The sequence below is a fragment of the Artibeus jamaicensis genome, unplaced genomic scaffold (genome assembly GCF_021234435.1).
Source record: "Artibeus jamaicensis isolate MK-2021 breed Jamaican fruit bat unplaced genomic scaffold, CSHL_Jam_final scaffold_916, whole genome shotgun sequence".
In the NCBI taxonomy this organism is placed as follows: Eukaryota; Metazoa; Chordata; class Mammalia; order Chiroptera; family Phyllostomidae; genus Artibeus; species Artibeus jamaicensis.
The window spans coordinates 28539116-28557495 of record NW_026522059.1 but is presented as its reverse complement, the minus strand read 5'-3'; the positions used below and the strand labels follow the sequence as shown (position 1 = coordinate 28557495).

At 37.0% G+C, this 18380-nt stretch overlaps 1 protein-coding gene across 1 annotated transcript in view; it reads right to left on the bottom strand.

Annotated features, from left to right (window-relative positions):
• STK3 (serine/threonine kinase 3) overlaps positions 1-18380 on the bottom strand; it is a 255792-nt gene that overhangs the window by 220258 nt on the left and 17154 nt on the right. Inside the window, exons 2-4 of the mRNA XM_037131083.2 lie at positions 12048-12128; positions 3869-3997; positions 1388-1502 (exon numbers count right to left, since the gene is read on the bottom strand). Of these exons, the coding sequence (XP_036986978.1) occupies positions 1388-1502; positions 3869-3997; positions 12048-12128 (325 nt within the window). The remainder of the gene's footprint in view (positions 1-1387; positions 1503-3868; positions 3998-12047; positions 12129-18380) is intronic.

Genomic DNA, 18380 nt, shown 5'->3' with positions numbered 1-18380 from the left:
CCCCACCAGGTTCAGGAGGTCCTGTCTTCTATAAAACAATGCATGTAAACTAAAATTGTCCTGGTGAATGAGATTCCAAAGGATAAGGACCCCATCCATACTCATCTCACAGAACTTTGTAATTATTAACAAGAAATAGAGTACTTAGATCAAATACTTTCCAGCTACTCAAAACTGTAACATTAACACTTAAAACAAAAAAAAACTGATTTTCCATTTCCCACACTTTTACTTCATATGTCTACCTAGTAATTTTAAACATCAAATGTGCTGAGTTTATCCCTAAAATAGTTTTAAAACACATCTCTAACTGAAGTATAATTCCGTTCAATTAAAGCATTGTTCTGCTACTCAAAAGTCATCTGATTTACATAAATGCTAGTTAAGCACCACAGAAATTCTCAAATATTTAACCAGAACATCACAAATCACTTAAACCATTCTGCCAAAACAGAGATTATATAAACTTATGTTTCACTTCCTTTAAAGAAATCCTATTTAGTTTCTCTAACAGAAGAAAAAATTAGTAGAATAAACTTACAACTTACATCCCCAATCAAACTTTAAAACGATTCTGGTTAACCACAAATTGACTCAAGTATAGTTAAGTATTTTTCTGAATGCATTTTACTCAAACATGTCTGACAACATACAATAATGTCATATGGTAATTGGGTTACTGTTTTACAGAATTACACATCTTTTCACTGATTCTTATTCTTAGTCATTCACAAATAAAAAGGACATTCTTGTCTTTATAAATTATCCAAGAAAACGAGAGATACTGCTAGCTGAAAGTAAACAATTTTGTAAATAGATAGCTCTTTTGCTTAAGGTTAAAACATAACCATAAAAAGTTATGATTAGAATAGCTTTCAATGAGCTGAATTCACAAAAATTCTTACAAAATTGCATTCTAGCTCTTATCACTTTCAAATATCCTGATAATATTTGGGAAAATAATGACAAAAATTATTTTTCAATCATTTTTAAAATTTAGAAACAAAAAACTTCAACCGTTTACTAGCCACAGATTATAATACAAACAACTAAAGAAATGCCATGAATACTATGAATTTTAAATAAAACTCTTGCCATAACTTACTAAACTCAATTAATAAAGAATATGCACAATGATTTACAATGTAAAAGAGGAATACGATGGTAGTTTCTTGGTGACTTACCAAAAAGTATCCCAATATATAAATTAAACAATCACATGACTCCTAAACTGGCCATACAAAGACATGTGACTCATTCTCATACCTCAGATCCCTTTACAGTCTAAAACCTTTCTTTTTTTCACACTAGTATTTTCCTTGTAACAATATACTACCTAGTCAGATTCTACTTATGAATCTTTAGAAATGAAATTTTAAATACTTACTGTCTTGTTTCGTAATCTGATTATGTCCGAGACAGAGCCAGCTCCACAGTACTCCATAACAATCCAGAGGTCTGTGTTCTTAAAGTAACTGCCATAGTACTTTACAACATACGGGCTGCAGAAAGAGATGCCGACGATCAACTTCGGTATTCCCACAGAAAATTATTTCTTAATCCCAATACAGAGTATTGGGCACATTATGTCAACATTCCAAAATGTCCCAGTAAGTAAACTTAATGACTAAATTCCTACTGCACACTGAATTGTCTATATGTAGGGCTCACCAACTGTGTATAATTATTTAAGTCATGGATAAATTTTTTAAAAGATTTTATTTATTTATCTTTAGAGGGGAAGGGAAGGAGAGAGGGAGAGAAACATCAATGTATGGTTGCCTCTCATGCATCCCCTGCTGGGAACTGGCCTGCAACCCAGACATGTATCCTGAATGGGAATTGAACCGGGATCCTCTGGTTCACAGGCCTCTGGTTCATAGGCCTGCGCTCAATCCACTGAGCTACACCAGCCAGGGATAAATTTAACAGGTTTATAAACCACAGGCCCAGATGTTTTCAGTAATTCCCAAGAAACTAAGCCTTTGTTCTGCTAAAGACCTACTACTTAAACATAAGAAACAAATGAAAATATATTTTTTAACTAAAGCATTCTAAATATAAATCTCTTAAAGGATTTTCATTCAGTCAAATATGAACATTCAACATTACAATACTTTATATTTCAATGAGGCCAAAATGTTTTAATTCTCTTTCATTTTTGGCCTTTGAAAATTCTGGAGAAAAGTAATATTTTGCTTTAAATTCAGATAATTAAAATTATTAACAATTTAAACTATTCTAAACTGAGATTCAGCACAGAGTAAACTGTGTTTATAGCCAAGTTGTTTTTGGAAGACTTACAAAGGGAAAAATGACCAGTTTTTTTTAAACTGATGTATTAAGAACTAAACATATATATTTAGGTGCTCCACCAAAAAACCTAGCATTATGCAAGTATTAAGCCCCTGATGGGCCCAGCATTATGCTATGCTCAATCTTCTTTTCTACAGCAAACTGTGTGAACCACATTCTTATCCAGTTACCAAATTAATAGAAAGGTCTGAGGAAATTCTATAATTATGTTTTTTGATCTGGGAACTGAGAAATTTTTAATGTATTGTTTTTCATAACCACTTGAATTTCCAGTTATACAGCCTTAAAGGGAAATATGTAACATAATCTAAATATATAACACAAAATAAAGCAAAATTAAACAAACCCAAGCAAGAAAGTTGCTCTAAGATTATTCAGTCATTTCATGAGCCAAAGAGCTTATATGAATCTTATATACTGTTGGAAGAGGAAGTTTTCCATAGATCTCTTATTAACAGGGCCCTATTTGATTGGGGAAGACCATGTGTCCAGACTCCTCTAGTGACCAGTTCTGCCACTATGTGTTAACTGTGATAAATAAAACGTTAATTGGGGGGGCTTCTGGGAAAGCCCTTTCCTGCTTCTTCCCTTCTCCCTGATGCCTGGAATATAGACAATAAGGCTGGAGCTGGAGCAGCCCACTTATAAACATGAGATAATAAACATGAGAACAAAGGCCATAGGCTAAGAAGGGCACAGTTTAAGGAAAAAGGCCTAAGACAGCTGTTACATCAGCCCTATCTCTAGACCTTTCCTAAAGAGAGAATAGTAAGTCCCTCTTTGATTAAGTAACCATAGGCTAAATAGAGTCCTAATTTATAAACTCTACAGCCCTTATGGAAACTGGGCTACTTAACAGGGCACAGTAAGTCCCTTCCTGATTAGCTCCATTTACTATCCAAAGTCAGTGCACACAAGTCTACCTCATGCTTTCCACTCCAGTGATTCTAAACCTGTCAAAACACCAGTGAGCGTTTCCCACTTCTCTGCTCCTAATTAATTCTTTTACTCTCTCTCATCCCTCCATTTCTTTACTAACTTAACTCTTCCTCAGCATTCCAGACTTTCTGGCTGAGGTAGGTACCCTGACTTCCTGTTCTCACATCAGCCCCGGCACCAGTCAGTACAGTGACCAAGCTTATTACGGCTGTTTATTTGTATCTGTCTTCTCAACTACATTACCAGCCAGCCCCTGAAAAGGAAAAACAGTACCTCAGTTGTCTTGGTATTCCTAGATCCTGGCATAGTACACAGAATTGCTTTTAATCAGCAAAAAGTTCTACAAAAAATACTGTTAAATGACCACCCCTTAAAAATCAAAAACTAATGTTCGCACATGAACTTGCCCTGAAAATGGGAAAAGGGAGTATTTTCTATCACCACACATTGCTTCATAACATGACTTTGGCCCAAGACAGCCCTGCAAAGCTGCCCTCATCTTCTAAGGGGAAGCCAGAAAACTGAACAGATAACCAGATGAAACATTCTAGCATACATTATTAGCAAAATACATCCAAATGAAGGCAAATAGAGAACTAAAACCTCTTCATACCTGTCACACTGCTGCATTATAGAAATTTCTTTGATTATTTCCTGAAGATCTGACTCAACAGGTACCTGTTTAATTGCCACAACTTGACCAGATTCCTTATGTATGGCTTTAAATACACTTCCATAAGACCTAAAAAAAAAACCCAAAACATTTATTTTTTCTTTCAAACATCATAACTATTAAAGAGTATACAATGCGTTTTTGCATGTAGTCTTTTCCAGTTTAAAACACAAGTTAATGGCGACAAAACAAAGTAAACAAATAATAAGAAAAGTTGAGTTACCCCTTAGCTTTAATGCTTCAAGTATTAACTTAAAATCTATTAAAATCATCAAGTTAATATAAAAAGATTTGTTGTTTTTCTTATGAATGGAAGAAACAGACTTACATTTTGTTAACTCAAACAAAAATAGCATTAAGGATATATAAATTGAAATAAAAAGAATAAAATACAGAATAAAAACAGCCAAAGTGTCAAGGTAGGAACAAGGGCTGATCTTACCTTAAGCAAAATCATCCCCAAAATACTAAAGTCCCTCTGCCTGTTCAGGCGCCTTAAGGACAAATGAACCCCCAGCTGGGACCACATGACACAAAGTTAGAGAAGCAGGAAATGTGGTCCCCCCCTCAGTCCCAGATCCCAGGTAGCCTCACATGCTCTTTTCACTACCACCTCAAGAGGAAGACCGCATACTCACATGTGAATAAAATGAGAAATGGGGTCTTATGGCCATTTGCCCCCAAACTACCTCTGTTACAACACTTGAAACTTTGCCAATTAAATATATATGTATTTTTTAAAAAGCAAAAACAATGAGAGAGGGAAGCTGCTTATACTTTGGTATGAATTAGAAGACAAGCTAAAAACTGCTGTCACTTTAACTGACTTTGCTACCCAAAGTCAGATGTATGTGTATATAGTCCTAATTTAAAAGATTTTATTTATTTTATTTTTAGAGAGCAGGGAAGGGAGCGAGAAAGAAAGGGAGAGAAACATCAAATGGTTGCCTCTCACATGCCCTCAACTGGGGACCTGGCCCACAACTCAGTTATGTGCCCTGGCCAGGAATGGAACCGACAACCTTTCGGTTAGCAAGCTGAAGCTCAACCCACTGAGCTACACCAACCAGAGCAATAGTCCTAATTTACACACACACACACACACACACAGACAATCGCTCCTTAAAAGCCATATATATGCAAATATATGCATGGGTGTGTAAGTATGCGAGGTCTGTCCAGAAGGTATCCGCCCATATAATATGAAAAACTGAGACATTTACTGCAGATGATACAAGATACAAGAAACAGTGTCCACAGGACAATGATGCCTCAGTCCCCTTAAAGCAGGCACCTTGGGACCTCACACAGTTCTCTCAATTGCCATCTGCTGACCCATTGTATTTTCCTGAATCTCACTGACAGTCTGAAATCTCTGCCCTTTTGAAGGTGATTTTAGTTCTGGGAAAAGCCAGAAGTCACAGAGCACCAAATCTAGGCTGTAGGGGGACTGAGTCACTTGGGTGATTTGATGTTTCATCGAAAACTGCACCAGTCATGATGTGTGAGTGGCCATGTTAGTGTGATGAAGCTACCAACCACCAGTTGCCCACAAGCTGCAGCCCTCTGAATCATCTGAACAGTTTCTGCAGAGGAATGTTCAAGCTTAACAGAAAAATCGATGCAGACTCACTGTTCTACTCAGTCATTTTGAATGTAACGGCCACACAGTACACATGCTCACTCAGCAGCGTCTACTGCCCCCACTGACTAGTACAGTGAAGTCATTGTTCCACACGTGCACTCCAGCCCACTCTCCCTGGCCACCAGGTTACATTGATATCGTGCAAACTGTTCTCGTTATATTGACGATGGCTCTACTTTTTCTGGAAAAACTATATATATCCTCAAAAGCTAACAGAATTAAGTTCTAGATTGTCTGTTGTAAATTAAGCAACTCTTCTAACATCCTGTCACTGATAAAGTGAAGCTGGGAACCACATTTACTAGAATTCCCTTCCCTAAATGGATCCCAGTTGGGAGCTGACAATGAGGAGAACATGCATGAAATCTAAATGGCAAAAAGTTGAGGAGAAACCATCCCTTTCCAGATGTGGTGGGTGCAATGGCAGATATGAGAGACGGTGGATTCCTGCTGAGCTTTTGATAACCACCATACTGCTACTGTGTCCTGAGATGGTTGGTGGGAGCATCTCAAAGATTCTCAGAAGATCCCTAGTGAGCTTTTGAGTAACACCTACTTCAGTACTTCAGGCTGAGATCTTCAGCACTGGCTTTTCTGACCTTCAGCAGCAGATTCCATGACCTTTGCATCTATGGTGCTACCACGAGTCATTTGAGCTCCTAATTTTATAATAAACTCTTTATACCCAGAGTACACAAAGTAGCCTTTCTTTCCCAGACCAAGCATAGCTACCAATAGTTTTTGGTACAGGAAGTGGTCCCAGGGGAAAGAATGTTAAAAATGGGAATCTTGCATTAGTTCTTTCTTAGATTTAAAAAGAGTAATCACTTTAATAATGAAATAGACAAACAGAAAATTCACAGTTTATGGCATTCAATGGCAAAACAATTACTTAAATTATTACCCATGGGTTCCTGGAGTCTAGGCAAGATTTTAGAAGATCAACTATCTGTATCAACAGAATGCTATAGTAAAATAAAACTACAAGGACAACAGAATGGGTTGACTACCTGGCCTACACTGTGAAAGTTATATAACAAATATAATAAGCCCAGGGCTTAAATTCCCAACTTAGGACTGAGATAACTAAAAAACTTCTGAATGTCCCAAAAGAATTTCCCTCTCTCTCCCTTTTGCCCCTTCCACCCAGCATTCCCCACGCCCTCAGGCAATACGCACACCTTTGTTTATATCCATAGGTCATGTGTGTCGGTTCCTTGGCTACTCAATTTTCTGTGCTGTACTGCACACTCACATAGCTATAGTTACACTTATTGTAACTATATATTTGTATTGCTTAATCTCCTCACCTCTATACCCATTCCTCCACACCTCCTTCCTATCTGGCAACCATGAAAATGCTCTCTGTATCCATGATTCTGTCTCGGTTCTTGTTTGCTTAGTTTGTTTTTTGGATTCAATTGTTGACAGATATGCATTTTTGCCATTTTATTGTTCATAGTTTTGATCTTCTTAAATAACTTCCTTTAACATTTCATATAATAATGGTTTGGTGATGACGAACTCCTCTAGTTTTTTCTTGTATGGGAAGCTCTTTATCTGCCCTTCAATTCTAAATAATGGCTTTGCTGGGTAGACCAATCTTGGCTGTAGGTCCCTGCTTTTCATGACTTTGAATACTTCTTACCAATTCCTCTAGCCTGCAAAGTTTCGTTTGAGAAATCAGCTGACAATCTTATGGGAACTCCCCTGTAAGTAACTAACTGCTTCTCTTGTTGCTTTTAAGATTTTCTATCTTTAACCTTTGGCATTTTAATTATTATGTGTTTTGGAGTAGGCCTCTTTCAATCCATCTTGTTTGAGATTCTCTGTTTCCTGGACCTGCATTTCTATTTCCAGTATGGGCTGAATACACCCTCCTCTTATAATTGAGCCTATAAATCAATAGCAGGGATTTACCCAGACGAATCTGCTGCAAGGACTGGCTACAAAAACAGTGACTACCAACCTCCACTCTCTGTGAAGTATCAGCTGTGCAGGGTCAGAGTGGGTGGTGCTCTGATGTGGTCTACAGCCGTCCACTGTGTGCACAGGCTCTTGGGTCTCCCAGGTGGTGCAGGGCCAAGGTCAGCCCTGACCTGTTTTCTTCCCAGGGCCACCCTGCCTGAGCTATAAAGCAATCTGAGATGGCTGCTACTTGTGCTGGGCTTGGAGATTCTTGGGCGAAGCCAAGCTGTCAGTCTAGGCTGGCTGCTGCTAGGGCTGGGCCTGGGGGAACATAGCAAGAGGTACAGGGCTTGGGGCTCGCTGAGGCTAGGCTTTTACTTGTTTGAGAGTATATAGCAAGTTGTGAAGCATGAGCCAAGACCAATCAATTATTCATTTGGAAAGGTCACTGTTAAGAGCTTGGGTGGGCCTGTAAGTTGGGTAGGACAGAGTCTCATCAGTCAGGTAGGAGAGAGTCTCAGGGGATCTCCAAGCCAGGCTGAGTCTCAAATATGATACCTGCCTGTCAGGTCTGTGGCTCTGTGGTGGGTCAGGGACTCAGAAAAGGGACAGTGGTCTCCACCCACCTTTCTGTCTGGGAGAAAGCTGTCCCCCAGCTGTCGCCTTGATGTCACACACTTAAGTTCCTCCCTGTATACCACGGCTGCCTTTCAAGCTGCTATCCTAGTGCTGGAGCTCAGAGGGAGTGAATCTGAGCAAGTTCATGTGTGGGTTCTTTAAGAGGAGCTGTTTGGGACTCCAGAAATTCCTGCTACCAACTCAATCCCTGCTCATTTTGTAGCAAGGAGTTATGGAGACTTTCCTTCCTGACACTGAAACCCTGGGCTGTATTGCCTGGTGTGGGGCTGGGACTCCTTGCTCCTAAGATATTCCTCCCGAATTCTTATGCTCCACAGGTGGATGTGGGACCAGCCTGTTCTGCGTTTCTGCCCCTTCTACCAGTCTGGATGGATGTGGTTTCTTTAATTCCATAGTTGTCAGAATTCCATTCAGCTCCATTTCTGACAGTTCTGAGTGCCAGTTCGTTGTTCTACAGCTGTAATTTTGATGTGGTTGTGCAAAGATATAAGCTATGTTTACCTATGCTGTCATCTCTCCCAGAAGTCCAAGAATTTCTTAATTCTTATAGGCACTGTAATGAGACTTCTGAAAACAAAACTCAAAGTCTAAGCTTGCTGGAAGCTGAATTACATTGCAAACAGAATTCACACCATCACCAAATCAATTAGGATAATGTCAGATTTTTAATTATAAAGAGAGGCATCCACAGAGTTAGTTTGGGGACATTTAGGTAGATTATCATTAACCTGAGTACCCTGAACCCCTAAAATCTAGCAGGCCTCCCTTGGCATCAAAAGCAGCTCTACCGCCCAGCCTGAGAAGATCAGCCTCATAATGCCTAAAGATTCTATAATGTCCTCAGCTGAAACAGTAACTTTTCAAGGGAATGTATCAATAGATTCTCTTCCGTATCACCCCACAATCATCACTCACTGCTTCTATAATTATACTCAAATCTCCACAGGAACCAGGGGATGAATACAAAATCCAAGTGAAAAGCACCTACTATTCACACCAAAAAAGTTGTCAGATTTTTGTCAGTTTCTACCAGTAAAACTTTAAAGAAAATGTCTGGCAATGGATTCCAAGTTTTCCAGGGAGAAAGACATTTAGTGATATAGATGTAAGACCAACACTTCCAGTCTCGGTGTGTCACCTCAACCAGCTGGGAGTGAGCCTGCCGGTTCACTCGTGTAGACAACCGTATCGCTGGTGAATATGTCCTCCCCTTTCGCAGATTTTCTCTTCATTTTTTTTTGGTGTGTGGTTTTTTGTTTTGGGGTTTTTTTTAATGTTTCTCTTGCTGTGCAAAAACATTTTAGGTTGATGTAGTCACATTTATTCATATTTTGTCTTTTTGATGATAGCTATTCTAACAAGTGTGAGCTGATACCTCATTATGGTTTTGATTTGCATTTCCCTTTTGGCCATTTGTATGTCATCTTTGGAAAAATTTCTATTCAGTTCCTGGAATGTTTGGTCTTTCCTATTGAGCTGTATGAGTTCTTTATGTACTTTGGATAATAACCCCTTCTCAGATATATGACTTGCAAATATTTCCTCCCATTCCACATGCTGACCTTTCATTGATGGTTTCCTATGCTGCACAGAGCTGCTTAGTTTAATGTCATCCCACTTGTTTATTTTTTCTTTTGTTGTCTTCATTTCTTATGTCAAATCCAAAAACTCACTGCCAAGACAGATGTCAAGGAGCTTACTTAGCTTACTTACCACCTCTCTTTTCTTCTAGGAGTTTACGGGTTTCAGGTCTTACATTCAAGACTTTAATTCATTTGGAGTTGTTGTTTATATATGGTATAAGATAGGGGTCCAGTATCAGTCTATCTTATGTAGCTGTCCAGTTTTCTGAACACCATTTACTGAAGAGACTACCCTTTCCCAGTTGTATATTCTTGTTTCCCCTGTCATAAATTATTAATTTATTAATTTATGACAGAGGAAAATAAACTACATATGCACTGGTTTATTTTGGGGCTCTCTAGTCTATGTGTCTGTTTTAATACCAATACCACACTGCTTTGATTACTATATCTTTGCAATAGAGTTTGAAATCAAGAGTGTGATGCTTCCGACTTGGTTCTTTTTTTCTCAAGATTGCTTTGGCTTTAGTGGTCTTTTATAGTTCCATATAAACTTTAGGATTCTTTGTTCTACTTCTGTAAAAAATGCCACTGGGATATTGATAGGGATTGCACTGAATCTGTAGATTGCTTTACGTAGTATGGACATTTTAACATATTAATTCTCTCAATCCACGTGCACAGAATATAAAAGGAGACCCATAAAAACAAAGAATTTATTTATGAAAAATTGTGTATTTATTCTTACATGTTTAAATTGCAGTCACCTTCAAAGTATTCTCCATTTAACCTGGCTGGTGTAGCTCAGTGGATTGAGCAAGGGCCTGTGAAGCAAAGGGTTGTGGGTTCGATTCCGAGTCAGGGCACATGCCTGGGTTGCAGGCAACCACACATGAAAGGCAACCACACATTGATGTTTCTTTCCCACTCTTTCTCCTTCCCTTCCCCGCTCTCTAAAAAATAAAGAAAGAAATGTTTTTCTAAAAAGTATTCTCCATTTGATACAATATACCTATTAAGGCATTTTATCTATCGCTCAAAATAGTTTTGAACTCTTCGATTTTGATGCCTCTTAGTGCTTTTGCTGTTTTTTGTTTCACCTCTTCCATATCAACAAAATATTTCCTTTTGAGGACTTTTTTTACTTGTGGAAACAAAAAAGTATTGCTCAGGGTGCGATTGGTGAACAAGAAAGGTGGGGCGTGGGGGTCATGTTATTTCTGATCAGAAACTGCTGAACACTCGGCAGCTGGTGTGGTCGGGTTCACCTGTAAATCACCCATCATGAAATGAGCAAACACTTGGAGAGAACCTTCAAAATTTTCCCTAAAGCTGAAGCAGCCTCTCACAACAACGCCAGCTGGTGCACTGATACAAATGGGTTCCTAGAACACTCACTGTGGGGGAAGCCTGTACAACGAGGGGCCCACCCTCCAGAGGATAATTCCGTTTTTTTTTGGGGGGGGAGTCCGCTCTGTATCTTTCCATTTTTTGAGTCTTCTTCAATTTTATTCATCAACGTCTTATAGTCTTCAGTGTCCAGATTTTTTGCCATCCTGGTTAAATTTATTCCTACATATTTTATTCTTTTTGATGCAATTGTAAATGGGATTGTTTTCTTAATTTCTCTTTCTGATAGTCTATTATTATAAAGATGCAACTTGCAGCAAGTGTGGCTCAATTGGTTGAGAGTCACCCTACAAATCAAAAAGGTCACTGGTTCAATTCCCTGTCAGGGCACATGCCTGAGTTGCAGATTTGGTCCCTGGCCAAGTGCCTATGAAAGACAACCAATCAAATTTTCTCTCACATTGACATTTCTTCCGCACTCCTTCTGTCTCTTCCCCCTCTTTCCCTTCTCTCTAAAATCAATCAATCAATCAATCAATCAATATGCAACTGGTTTTTGTATATTAATTTATATTCTTCAACTTTACTGAATTTGTTTATTAATTCTAATAGTTTTTGGTGGAATCTCTATATAATATTACGTTATCTACAAACAGAGACAGTTTTACTTCTTCCTGTCTGATCTGGATGCTTTGTATCTCTTTTTCTTACCTAACTGCTCTGGCTAGGTCTTCCAGTACTATGTTGAACAAAATTGGCCATAGCGGGCATCCATGTCTTATTCCTGATCTTAGAAGAAAAGCTTTCAGCTTTTCACCATTAACTGTGGGCTTGTCATATATGGCCTTTATTGTATTGAGGTATGTTCCCTCTATACAACTACTGTTCGATTCAAGCAAATATATCCTAGTGAAAGATTAACATTATATAGTATTTTATCTTTATAATTGTCCTGTCATTATCTAAATGCTACTTTCATAATTTTTGTACTTACCCTTCCCCAAGTTTTTCTAATACATCAAAAACTTCTTCGGGCTGCTTAGTCAAACTGTCTTCACTCAGCTTTTTTAGCTTACTGGTGACAAAAAGACAAAAAAAAATTTCCTTAAGACCTTGAATAAAAATTTTAATTTCACTTTAAAGAGGCAATTTTATATGATTCAAAACTCAAATATAAAAAGTACATAGTAAATAATCTCCTTCCTTTTCTTCTCTGTCCAGAAACACCTAATAACCACTTTTATTTAGCTTCTTGTGAAATCTTTATACAACAAATATGAGTGTTTTTATTTCTCCCTCTTCTTAACAGACAGCATTTTTCACACACTCTTTTTTATCCACACTGTTATACACTTTGCTATTTTCACTTAACAATATATAACTTTATGTTGAAGGTCTCTACAACGTAAGTACATAGAAGGCATCCTCGTTTTTCTGACATACTACTTTATTGCAAAGATGTAGCATCTCTTACTCACTAATTCCTTATTTATGAATATCTAGATTCCCTTTTGCTATTATAAACAACACTGTGATGAATAAACTTATACAGAAATTAAGTTACATACATATTAGTATATCCGTAGGATAAATTCCCAGAAGTAAAACTGTGAGATCAAATGAAAACACACAAAGACAGAAGTATACATAAATAAGTATATATAAGTATAATCATCTCATAATATAAACTTAATAACGTATATATGACTAATAATATTACTATTATAAGTATTACATATATAAGTATATAACTATTATTGTAATTATTAAAATTATTGGTTACATTATATTTTATCTACTATAATTGCACATTAGATAAGCATACTTGTATATTGCTAGTAGCAAATTGCCTCCAGGTGATCTGTACCAATTTATTCTCCTACCAGTAATATATGAGAAAGCCTCTTTTCCTACAGTTTAACCAACAGAGTATTTAACCAAATATTTGAATTTCAGTCAGTATGTTAGGTGAAAACTTGTAACTCAGAGTAGATTTAATTTGCATTTCTCCTATTACGAGTGAGGCTGAGCACCTCCTAGTACAATTACATAACTAAACCATCTAGTTGTGTTCGCTGCCATTTCTCCTGGACTTTTGTTCTTTTTTAAAAAATCTGTATACAAGAGAAAATAGTCTTTGTTTAGTTTGGACATATTTTTCACTTGTAGTTTAACTTCACTTATGACGTTTTCGTTTTATGGTTTATTTGAGCATTTGCCATACAGAAATGTCTTCTTATTTTTGCTTTTCTTTTCTTTACTTTTTCCCTTTTATTTAAAAAAAAATATCCACAAGCATGGCATGTGCAGGTATCTAGAAGCAAAGAGATTAGAGAGACTAGGCATGGTTTACCTGAGAGACCAAACATAATACAGTACAAATGGGGCTTCTTCACATACAAATGACCAAAAATAATTCAATATGAATCAAGTAAAAATGATCCGAATGGAGAGGTGAGCCAGGTCAGATTTAAAAAGTCTTCTGAACCATCTTCAGGAGCTCTAGTTTACAAAGATCACTTCCCCTGGAATATGTAACAGTATGAGTTTCAACAACAGTAAAACAGGGAAACTAGTTAGGAGCTGATTCAATATATAGTAGCACAGAACATAATCCTGACAGTAAGGATGGATAGAAGATAAGCTATTCAACATATTAAAAAGGCATAATCAATATGGAAGTGGTTCTGATGAAACAGGGAGTGGTGATGGAGAGGAGTTGAGTACGTCTCTTAAACCTTTAGCTTAAGCAAATTAGTAGATGGTAATGTCATTTACCAAGCTAACAAACACCAGAGAAAAACAGTTTGGAGGGAAATATGATGGGTCTAAGCTAACCCACCCACATGGAGACTTCCCATAAACAAATGTATTTATGAATCCCAAAAGAGATCTGAGTTGAAAATATTATTTTTGGTGTCATCAACACAGAGATGGAGCCTGAAGACATGAGAGGGGACAAAATCATGAAAAAAAGTCAAAGAAGAAATAGGGTCAAGAAGAAAACAGATCCCCGGAAGCCATCAGTATTTAAGAAATGATGTCATGTAGGACAAGAAGGTAGTGCCTGACCATGCCAAAAGCTACTGAAAGTCCAAACAAAGATTTAAAGGTGTCGATTACAGATTGTCTACCTCTGACCACAAGGAAGTAACAGGATCCAGAATTATCTGTTTGCTATAAACAACTAGAAAGCTCAACAAAACATAGAAAACAACTATTTTCAGGGGGACGGCTATCCCCAAGGCTTTGGATGGAGAGGCTTGTGCCAACTGAAGCACAGGGCAAGAGGAAACCAAACAGAGCCCAGCAGTTCTGCTGAGCTGAAGAAACAAAGTCGGGGTTGTGGGGAGGCAAGGAAAATAAGGTTTGCATTACAGAATACCTACAAGAAGAAAGCTATGCAGAGAAGGATGTCCCGGAATCCCCTTTACTATTTAGCTAAATGCCAATCTGTACATGCTTAAAAAATAAAACACTTGCCCTGGCTGGTGTAGCTCAGTGGACTGAGTGTGGGCCTGTGAAGCAAAGGGTCACTGGTTCGATTTCCAGTCAGGGCACATGCCTGGGTTGCAGGCCAGGTCCCCAGTCGGGGACACATGAGAGGCAACCACACATTGATGTTTCTCTCCCACTTTCTCCTTCCCTTCCCCTCTCTCTAAAAATACATAAATAAAATATATTTTTTAAAAAAACCACTCTACAAAAGCCCAATAAAATCAACTTCCTGAAGGAGAACAATGACCAGCTAGCTGTAACAGAACAACTCCCAGAGATTACACAAGGCTGAGGGTCTTTCCTACCAGCATAAGCTGAAAGAACTCTTACAAGGGTCAGTCAGTAGTGATCCCAGAATGGCCTTATTTCAGAAAGCAGACAGCGTTACCAAAACACAAAGGCTACTCTCAATTCTCCCAAAAGGAGCTTAAACACAAGCCTCAAAAATAATGAGCCAATATACAAGGTAACTTAACTGCCTACCAGAAGCCTTAACTTCTTAACTAAAACAACATCCAACATCCAGCAATGTAAAACTTACGATTTCAAGAATTCAATAAAAAATTACTAAACATTTGAAATCAGGAACTATGACTCATAAAGAGGAGAAAAATTAGTCAATTAAAAAACACACAGAAATGGCAGCAATGGAGAAAAACACAGTTGACTCACGAAAATCCTCCAATAAGTCAGACCTCCACACATGCAGATGCCCAGCTTCTTATCACAGATATGGCTGACCCTGAACAACACCGTCTTGAACTGCATGGGTCCAGTTATACACAGAATGGACACAATGTGCAGGCAAGCGCACCCACACAGTTCAAACCCACGTTGTGGGAGGGTCACCTATGTCTTATAAAAGCCAATTATGAATATGTCCCATGTGTTCACAGATGTAAAGAAAATGGCAGGAAGAAAAAAAACATAAATGGAAATTTTAGAGAGGATAGAACAAAGTACCTGAAATAAAATTTTCACTGCATAGGTATTTGAGCAGATTAGACAATGTAGCAAAACATGAATAACTTGAAAAAATGTTTAAAACAAAAACCTGAACCCCACATAAAAATGAAGGACATAGAGACAGATACGGATATAGATTAACAGATAGGCAGCCAGATGGAAATATAAATGACAGATAGATAGAGAGAAGGGGGAAGATAATGGCCATTTTGCAAGTTTTATGAAAACAATAAACCTACACATGCAGGAAACTCAACAAATCTAAAGGTAAATACACACACACAAAGATATATTATAATTAAATTGCTGAATGCCAGTAAGAAGGAGAGAATACTAAGTAGTCACAGGAAAAAAACGCTATTACTTATATCAAAACAAAAACAAGGACAACTGTAGACTTCTTATCAGACACTAAGCAGGCCAAAAGACAATGAGAGACAAACACCTCTAAAGTGCTAAAAGAAAATAATCAAATGAAAATATCCTCAATAAATGAAAGGTAAATACAAAAATTTCTCAAATGAAAGTGTGAGAGAATTCAATAAATGATTAAAAACAGTGTTTTAGGCTAAAGAAAATTGATGCCAAAAGGAAACATAAATCTACACCAAAAATATAAAGAGCAACAGCTAGTAAAATATAGGTAAATACAGGAAAGAAAAAAAAAACCTTTCTCCCACTCAACAACAACAGAATACACACTCTTCACAAATGCATATGAAATGTTCTCCAAAAGATACTGTACGTTAGGCCACAAAAAGGAGTCTTATATTTTCAGAATATTGAAATCATACAAAATATCTTCTCTGATCAGAAAGAAGAAACTCCAAAAACATGTGTTAATTAAACAACATGTTCTTAAACAACAAGCAGATCAAAAAAGAAGTCACGCGGCAATTAAGAAAATATCCAGACATGACTGAAAATGAAAACAGAATATATCAAAACTTACGGGATGTAGGAAAAGCAGTACTAAAAGGGAGGTTTATAGCAGTAAACCCTTACACTTAAAAAATAGAAAGATCTCAAAGCAATAACCTAACTACACTTCAAAAGACTAGGAAAACAAACTAAAACCAAAGTTAGTAGAGGAAGGAAATAATACAGATTAGAAGGGAAATACATGTAGACACTAGAAAAACAGAAAAAAAATCAGCAAAACTGCTATGGGCTGAATATCTGTGTCCTCCTGAAACTTTTATGTTGAAATCAAACCCCCAAAGATGATGGTGTTGGGTGCTTAAGTCAGGAAGGTGGAGCCCTCGGGAATGGGAGGAGTGGGGTATCTCTCCAAAGAGATCCCTGAGGACACAGCAAGAAGATGTCAGCTATGAACCAGGAAGAGAACTTTCATCTGAATGTGACCCTCCTGGCACCTTGATCACAGACTTCTACGCTTCCAAAACTACGAGAAATAAATTTCTGTCGTTTACACCCAGTCTGTGGCATTTTGTTATACCAGCCCAAACAGACTGAGACAGAAAACAAAGAGTTGGACTTTTGAAAAGACCAACCAACTCAACAAACCCTTAGCTAAACTAAGGGAAAAAAATACTCAAATAACTAAAATTAGGGTTGAAAGAGAGGATATTAAAACTGATGTCACAGAAATAAAAATGTTTATAAGAGAGTACTATAAACAATTATACATAAACAAATCAGATAACCTGGAAGAAATGTATAAATTCTTAGAAGCACACAGCCTACCGAGACTGAATCATGAAGACACAAAAAAATTTGAACAGATCTGTAACTAAGATGAAGGTTTAAGGAATAATCAAAAACCTCTCAACAAAGAAAAGCCTAGTATTAAATGACTTTCCTGTAGAATTCTATCAAATATTTAAAGAAAGAACTACCACCAATGCTCCTCAAACTCTCCCAAAGAATCAAAGAGGAGGAAACATTTCTAAACTCATTCTATGAGGCCAGTATTACTCTGATATCAAAACTACATAAAAACTATAAACCTATGTCTCTAATAAGTGTTGATGCAAAAAATCCTCAACATAATACTAGCAAAACAAATTCAACAGTACATTAAAAGGATTATACACGATGACCAAGTGGAATTTATACCTTAAACATTAAAACTGTCTCAATACATGAAAATCAATCATTAACAAAATAAAGGACAAAACCATAGTCATCCCAACTGATGCAAAAAAAAAATCATTTCAGAAAATTCAGTACCTTTCCATGATAAAAACAATTAACAAACCAGAAGAAATAGAAGGCAATTACCTCAATATAATGAAAAGCTCATAACATACTTAATGGTAAAAGATTGAAAGCTTTTCCTCTAAGGTCAGAAACAAGGTAAGGTTGTCCACTACTATTCAACATAGTACATACTCCTAGTCAGAGCAATAAGACATAGTACATGCTCCAACTAATAATACATACTCCAAGTCAAAGCAATAAGACAAGAAACTGAAATAAAACACAAAGAATTGAAAAAAAACATAAAACTACCTCTGTTTACAGATGACATGATTTCATCTGTAGAAAACTCTAAAGATTCCAGAAAAAAAACGGTTACAATTAATAAATTTCAGCAAAGTTGCAAAATACAAAATCTAGTTGCACTTCTATACTTCAATAATGACCAATACTAAAATAAAATTAAGAAAACAATCCCATTTATTATGGTATTAAAAAAAGGACAAAGTACTTAGAAATAAATTTAACACAGGAGATAAAAGACATACATTAAAACTACAAAACACTGCTTAAAAAGAAACAAAAGAAGATACAATAAATGGAAAGACATCCTATGCTCATGGATTGGTTAGAAGACTTAGTATCACTTAAATGCCTATACTACCCAAAACAACATACAGATCCAATGCAATCTCTATCA